We start from the raw sequence: 8,237 nt of genomic DNA on the forward strand, positions 1-8,237 counted from the left end.
ACGGATTTGCACCTGATGCACCTTCAGCTCCAGGTTTCTGGACGTGTTCCGCACTCCCAGCTGATGTTACCATGTGTTTTCCTTCCATGTACAATATATGACCAGATTGTGAGCTCTTCGCAGTGGGCAGGATTATGTATCTTTACCTTATGTTATTATCCACTTTTGTGTTTCTATGTTTGTATGACATACTGTATTCTATGCATGATGTTGTTGTTTGACGTATTGTGCTATGTCACCACACATTTGTACACGTCTTGTGTTTCTAACCTGGGGTAATTCTGGCAAAAGGTTTGCATGCGGGATCCCAGATACACAATATAGATAAATTATATGGCACCATCATAGGATTGCTGATAACATTCAGTGTCTTCATGACAGATTCGCATACAGTAGATACCATAAAGAGGGGGTAAATACTATTTGTGCTGCTGTTTATGTGTGCTATCGAAGTTTTAGAGATTCAATGGATTTGGGCTTATCAGAGATGTTTATATGACATGATGACTTTATAGCAGTATAAGCTATATAAATCCCTGAGAGATTAGTGTCCTTGTAACTCTTTATTCTGCTACATTTAAGAGGATCGTTGATATATTTAAGTCTTAAGTATAACTTTAATCCTACTATAGCTTTGGAGCACCAGTTGTAAAATCCCAATGCATTGTTCTGTTGTGAACATACGATTACATTTAATGTCTGCCAAATGTAAGAATGCATCCACCATGGGTCCCCTTATATGTGTAATAGTCATAATTTACAATAGGAAATTCCTGAAGTTCTTCCAGGCATGTATGAAAAATAAGCCTTTCTCCACCCTTCATAGCCATGTTACTATGGACAGGAAAAAGCAATTTACTGATCGGATAAATAATGTAGTTGTGTTTCTCATTATCTGGTCTACAGGGAGCGGCTTAGGCTTGGTTCCCATTGCGTTAATGGGAAAGCGCTAACGGACAGCGTTGCACGGCGAAATTAACGCCGTGCAACGCGTCCGTTAGCGCGCCCATTCACGGCAATGGGAACGCGCAGCACTGGCGCGTGCCATGTTCGGCACGCGCTAGCGACGCGCCGGTGTTTCCTGGCGCGCTGCGGACGCTGCTTCCACGGTCCGTTCCCCGCTCTCGCAGATCGGGGATCTGCGAGAGCGGGGACGTTACCGCGACCCCTGGACGCGACCCCATTAAAAACATTGCGTTAGCGCAACCCGCTAGCGCTAGCGCTAAACGGATTGCACTAACGCAATGTGACCCTAGCCTTACTCATGTGAGCGATTCATTCCCATGAGCTGACACAACTCGGAAGAAGTGTGCAGTAGAGGCCGAGTGTGTCTTCAGAGAGGAGGAGGACCAGAACTCTAATGTTAGGAAGTAGCAATCCTAAAAGTCAATATCAACCTTCCAATGAGCCTTGTTACATGATTTAGGATAAAAGCCAAAACCAGAATCTCAATTTGCAGACACTGTTTTGGGGTACTGCCCCTCATCAGTGCAAAGTGTGAGATCTGGTTTGGCTCTGTGAGAGGCGTCTGACCAGGATCCAAGGGGTAACGTTTCTCCTTGCAGAGAGTGACATGTCAAGCCTGACATGCCGAGCTGATATTATCTTTTAGGATTGCTACTTCCTATAGGGGGCACTAGAGTTCTAGTACTCCTCCTCTCTGAACAGACAGTTTTTAAATTTACCAGACTAGCATTGCAGCTTAAAAGTCTCCTCACCTCGGCATGTCAGGCTTGACATGTCACTCTCCACAAGGAGAAACATTATCCCTTGGATCCCGGTAGAGGCTGAGTGCACATTATACTCTGAGCGGTGACTGAACTAGTGCCGCGGTGACTGAACCAGTGCCACCGTGACCGAAACTGAATGCTGCAGGGCTGGGGAAATAAACGGAAGTTTCTCCCCGCAGTGTTCGGCTAAGTGCGGGTGGCAGGCAGCATAATAACACTATTAACCTGCAGGTTAACCACATATTTGAAGGTTAATAGTGGGGTTTTTTGGTGACAGGTTCCCTTTAACCAACACTCAGATTTCAGAACGGACGTTTATTCCTAAAACTTTCTTTGTATACCTTCTAGTCAAGGGAACATTAGTATTATGAGCGGATAGATGGAAGTAGCAGAAACGTAGGTAGAGAAGTGAACAGATAAATAACTATGATTAGTGGCCAAAATGTGTTAAAGGTTTAATACCTAGAGGCCCCTGAGGTATTAATGGGATGTATGAGATATGGTGTGCATTACCTTATTAAATTAATGGGGCTGTTTCTGCAATCATGAGTAGGAAATAGCAGATTTGTGTTTGCATTTCAGGTGATGCCTGTAAAGGGAACCTGCCTCGTTGAAATTGGCATCTGATCTGCAGGCGGGATGGTATAAAGCAGGAGGAGCCAGACAGATTGTTGTTTTTGTAGGAAAACCTAGGCTACGTTCCCACGATGAGCTTTTGATGTTGCAGAATTTCTGCACCTATTGTTTAAATTAGGTTACTTGCGTTTTTTTACTTTATTTTTGTGTGCGTTTTTTTTTACATGCCTTTATTTCGTGGTTTTGATGCTGCTATTTTCGGCTTTTGTTGCTATGTCATGCTTTAAATAAAGCTGCTTTGTTTTTGATACTTCCTGGTATTTGTCTTTGATAAAACTTTATTGACATACTTAGGTGCAGATTACATATGTTTTTGATGCTTTTCCGCAGCGGACATTAAAATACATGTGTTTTTGCACCTAATACAAGTCTATGGGGAAATTCCACACAGAAAACTCAGCGTATCCGCAAGGGAAATTGCCATGTGTTAGATTTGAAGCACAAACCGCAGGTCAGTTTAAGCTGTATTACAAAGAAGCACAGTGGGCAGGAGATCGCTATAAATCCCATCCACTTTGCTGGAACTTTAAGACGCTGCGTTTTTAATGCAGCAAAAATACCCAGCGTCAAAAAACTCACCAAAAACTCATGGTGGGAACATAGCCTTTAGGGTAAAATTTGTGCTTTATTGATTGAAATCTCTGTTGCTGTGTGTATATGAGTCCAGGGGGCGGCTCTACTCAGTGAGGTGCAGTCTTCTCTGTATGCAGAGATAGCTGTCAGTCACTAAATAGGACCGCCCACTGGACTGACACACAAACCCCAGGGATTTCAATGAACAAAATGCAAGTCTTACTGAAACTTTTTCCAATCAAATGTATATTATTCTACTGCTTCTCCTTCTCTACACCGTGGTGTCCACAGATCGAACTTCATGTACACCATGACGGGTTCCTTTTAGAACCTAAACAGAATGACGGCTTCCTGTCCAATGCTGGGATGACCACACTTCGTCCTCCGTAACGTCTTGTTGTTTTCTATGTGGATCACTAACAGTTTTATGTTTGCATGCTTTTGTTTGCCTTTTTCTAACAATCAGCTTTATCAAAATACACCCACTGCTTACATCTAGCAGCTCATAATGCAGAAGGGCAGACTTTACATTTGTCTCCTTTACGCCCTGGCAAACTGCACTATATACTATCAGGCGTGGAATGTAGGTGACAAATGCAGAGAACTCTCCCAACCATGTAAGGATTATTGATGTGCTGATGCCTCAGTCCTCAGGGAGAGTATTCCTACGTAGAGTCATGCCAACCAGCATTAAAGACAGTGGGGCAATATTGGTGCATATGCTCTCGCCAGGGCTTCAGGTGCTGTAGAAATCTGAGCATGGTATACTTATCAAAAAGAAAAAAAAATCTATATTCCAGATGGACTACCTTATGAAAGACTACAACTGGAAAGAATAAATTAATTTTGGAACCTTGTTTTCTAAAAAAAAAAAAAAAAAAACACTGTAGGAGCAGAGCACAAGCAAAGCAGCGTACACCGATTCTCTTGCACGTGCGCACTATTGATGTAGGTTTATAGGACTCAGACCCTCACCCACTTGTCATCACTGCATTAAACCAGCTTTCTGTTACAGTGAATTTTTTTTTAAACATTTTGTAGTTTCTTAAATTCCCTGTAGATGTGTGGGGGGGGGGGGTCAGGTCCTGTCACCCCCACCGATTGCTCCAAAGACAGCTCAGGAGTGCAGAGGTGCACAGGCACGATCTGTGTTCTGCCTCCTGAACAGTGCACTTCTGAGCAGATGAATATGTCAGGACCTGGAGCCCTATCCACCTGTAGGGAGTTTAGGGACCTACAAAACATGCACATTTTTACTAGATTTTGTATACTCTTTAAAGCACCAGGGGGTTCTTTATTGCAACATTGGAGTGGTGCTACTAATCTAAGTTCCCTGCCCCCAGTCTTATACTTACCATCTGCTATCTTCAGCTGTTCCTGGCATCGCACCGGTAGGTCTTGAGCAGTTGCTGAAGATTGTGGCTGGTGAGTATAAGACTAGGCTCACATAACATAGATTAGTAGCACCACTCCAGTGCTGAAATAACAAAAAACCCACTGGAGTGGTGCTTTAAGACAAATTAAGCTATCCTTTTTTCACACTTTCTTCTTTTAGCTATCAGAAAGAAGGAAGTATAAAATTATTTTTAGACACGGGAAGTTCAGGTGATGGACACACTGAGCCATCATAAACCAGGACTTCTCAAATTCCTTTTATATTCCTCACTCAGTAAAATTGTCCATATCCACATACCACTCCGATCGTCTTCTATTGCTTGTCTTATCTTGGTCACCATTGTGCCTCTTATGAAAAGAGGAAGACAAGGTGTAGCCATAGGGTGTGCAGAGCGAGTGTCCCTGGCAGATTACACATAGGACCCACTATTCCTTCCCTAGACCACTGCGATGGCTCAAGCCTTTCATCTCCTATTAATTTGGACATCCTACATAATGCCAAATGGGTTCATTAAAGTGATGAGGCCCGAGAACAGACATCAAAAATAGTAAAAATTATTTTAAATTCATCCCACCCTTAGGAGAATAAATGGGTCTCCCGGTATCCTCAATTAAAAGGTTAATTTATTCAAACTCGCCAACACTAATTTAGAACTGGGCTGCCATCCAGGACTCAACTATTGTAACCTCAGGCCTTTGCGTGTCATCTCTGATTCGTGTGTCCATGACCTTGTAAAGCAGATACAGGACGGGTATAGTAATTAGAATGATAATGATTTGTTTTCCTTTGAAGGATGAAGATGAGGACCCCTGTGTCATTTGCCAGGACGACCTTCATACTGACAGCATCTGGGAACTGCATTGCTCCCATAGATTCCATAAGGAGGTACGAAAATGGTCAACTTTATAGATTTCCTAACCACTATGCAGATCATTTTCTTAGATTTATGTTGCGGAGAACAAATACGGTCATCTAACTCTGCACTGTAATACTTGTTATTTTATCATTTCATGCACTGGTATCTAACTAATGACCCAATTTTGCATTAAGTAATGAAAATAAGATGCTCGCTTATATAAAAGGATTTTCCACTATTATAACATTGATGACCTATATTTCAGGAATAATGGTGGAACACCCCCTCCGGTCAGCTCTGGCAGTAACCATATGTAAAGACTGTATGAAGAGGACCACCGCAGCTCCATCACACAGTTTAGCAGCCTCTGCTGGAGTTGGCAACGGCTGTTCAGTAGGGTTTCCGGGTATCTGCCCCCCACTTAAAATTGTCCCCGTCTAATATTATTGAACTAAATTTAGGTAATCAATATCATATTAATGGAAAACCCCTTTAAGTCAGAAAAGATATATTCAGATTCATGAAGGGACATAGAGAAGATGGAGCTAGGTGGAGTGGGAAAGGGTCTGTGAGTTGCCAGGAGTGATTTTTTAGATAATGCTGTTATCCTGTAATTAATAGGAAGTCAGAAACTGACTTCCTGTCTACACCAGTATGTACTGGACTGGTGGTCAGACTTGAGATCACAGTTGTCTAATACGAAAAAAAAAAAAAATATATGGGAGCAAGTGAGCTGAGATGACACAAGTCAGACAGCTAGAATATTGCTAGTGAGTAGTAATGAGCGAATATACTTGTTACTCGAGATTTCTGGAGCACGCTCGGGGGTCCTCCGAGTATTTTTTAGTGCTCGGAGATTTATTTTTTCTTGCCGCAGCTGAATGATTTACATCTGATAGCCAGCATAAGTACATGTGGGGGTTGCCTGGTTGCTAGGGAATCCCCACATGTACTTATGCTGGCTAGCAGATGTAAATCATTCAGCTGCGACAAGACAAACTAAATCTCCGAGCACTAAAAAATACTCGGAGGACCCCCGAGCGTGCTCCAGAAATCTCGAGTAACGAGTATATTCGCTCATCACTACTAGTGAGTTATCACTACATGTGTGAATATTGCTGAAGTGCTTCATATATTGCTGAAGTGCTTCTTTAAATTGTTATTAGAAAACTCAAAGGGATTGTTCCCTTTCGAATATAATTCATCCCTTGTTGCATCTTGTTTTTAAAAATTCCAAACTGCGCTGAGTCCACTTTCCTGGAGTCCACGGGTGAATGTCCACTTCTATTCCCGGTGTCTAACATTGGCTGTGGTGCTGCCGTCTCTTTTCTTCCTCACGGGATTGACCCTCTCAGAGCCGCTAGGCTCACTGATTGCCAAGGGCTGTCAAGGTAATGTCTGCGCCTGATCCAATGCCACATACCGGGAGCTGGGGATCCGGGGAAGGCGAGTATAGCTTTGTTTTTAAAACAAAATGCAGAGATGAATGCATTATATTTGAAACTGAACAACCCCTTTAAGAACTGGCATATCTGTAGGGGGCATAGATATATCAGTCACACTCAGGTGCTGGCGACTAAGCGTGTGGCAAATGCTACATGAGATGTAGTCTATATAAACAATCCAGTATTCATATCCTGGAGGCAGACATCTTACTTCTGCTATCCTGCCGTGAACATTGGCGAGGTTCTCAGTAACACTGACCAAAATTACTCTTCAAAATGTATTATGACGTTTCCTGAACTGTTTCTCCTCCACAGTGTATAGAAAAATGGCTGTGCAAGAAGCAGACGTGTCCAACGTGTCGAGTGCAGGTCATCACATCCAAGTCTTTTTTCTTATTTTTTTCTCGGATGAAAGTTCCATGAAGAATAAACCTATAAATCTCTTTTCTACAGCTGCAAAGGACTTACAGTGCCTGAAACCGGCGTTTGCCACTTACAGGTGTTCAGCGCTTTGACTTTTTTTTTTAATTTAGACTCTTATTTTTACAGATATTTACATTTTGTGGAACAGAATATTTTAGTATTTTAAGGCTGTGTGCACATGTTCCGGATTTTTCACAATAAAAATGCATTACAAAAACGCATACATATGCATCCTATCATTTATAATGCATTCCGCAATTTTTGTGCATATGTTGCATTTTTTTGGCGAAAAAAGCGCATCGGGGTTAAAAAATGCAGCATGTTCATTAATTTTGTGGATTTTTTGCGGATTTCCCACTATATTATTGCATTGGGAGATCTCCGGAAAAAAACGCAAAAAATCCGCAAAAAACCCCACAAAAAATGTGAGAAAAACGCGGAAAAAAACGCATGCGGATTTCTTGCAGAAAGTGCCTGGTTTTGTTCAGGAAATTTCTGCAAGAAATCCTGACGTGTGCACATAGCCTAAATGTCAGCTCTAGTTTTTTTTTTATCATGCAGCTGCGTTGTAAATAAAGTTACGTATTTGGTATTTAATGGTTTTTTTTGTTGTTTGTTGTGACGCTTGTAAACGTCACTTCTCGTGGACAAGCCATGAGCCAGGGGAGTCAAGAGGTCCAGGGTCAGAGGGGCAAGACAAAAGCGTAAACAGCTCACAGTCTGAGGTAAGAATTCCGGGGAGGTAGATCGAGAAAAAGGGGCTAGACAAATGGATGGTCAAAGGCAAGGTCCAAGGTCGGGCAGTAGAGAACAAGGTCCACACACGACCGAGCTAAAGCAATGACTAGCAATGATCTAACCATTGTTAACTAACTAAATAGCCAGGCAATGATTCAGAATGGGAGACACCTGGATAAAACCCAGCAAGCCTGACTAATGGAGTGGCTGGTGTGTCACTCACAATGCTGACAACTCACCATGCCCCTACCACTGATTGGGCAACTGGGCTGTCACTCACAATAACGATAGCCCAACACGCACCTGCATTCAATAGAGCAGCTGATATATCACTTGTTGTGTCCCTCGGACCTTGTGAATGGCAGGATAGTAACATTTGTTATCTGTAATGTAAAATAAAGGTTTTCCTCAATGGGAAGATCCACCATGACATTTATTCC

At 42.4% G+C, this 8,237-nt stretch overlaps 1 protein-coding gene across 2 annotated transcripts in view; it reads left to right on the forward strand.

The window, feature by feature from the left end:
- The window catches only part of LNP1 (leukemia NUP98 fusion partner 1), a 64,897-nt gene extending 57,248 nt beyond the window's left edge, over nucleotides 1-7,649 (forward strand). Inside the window, exons 4-5 of one of the 2 annotated variants that reach the window (XM_069761033.1) lie at nucleotides 5,128-5,220; nucleotides 6,952-7,649. In XM_069761033.1, coding sequence (XP_069617134.1) covers nucleotides 5,128-5,220; nucleotides 6,952-7,059 — 201 coding nt within the window. In that variant the 3' untranslated portion in view covers nucleotides 7,060-7,649. Of the gene's footprint in view, nucleotides 1-5,127; nucleotides 5,221-5,456; nucleotides 5,519-6,951 lie in introns of those variants that run through there. The other variant, XM_069761034.1, reaches the window with a different exon arrangement.
- Nucleotides 7,650-8,237: the final 588 nt, after the last annotated feature.

Source organism: Ranitomeya imitator, chromosome 3, assembly GCF_032444005.1.
Source record: "Ranitomeya imitator isolate aRanImi1 chromosome 3, aRanImi1.pri, whole genome shotgun sequence".
Taxonomy (NCBI): domain Eukaryota; kingdom Metazoa; phylum Chordata; class Amphibia; order Anura; family Dendrobatidae; genus Ranitomeya; species Ranitomeya imitator.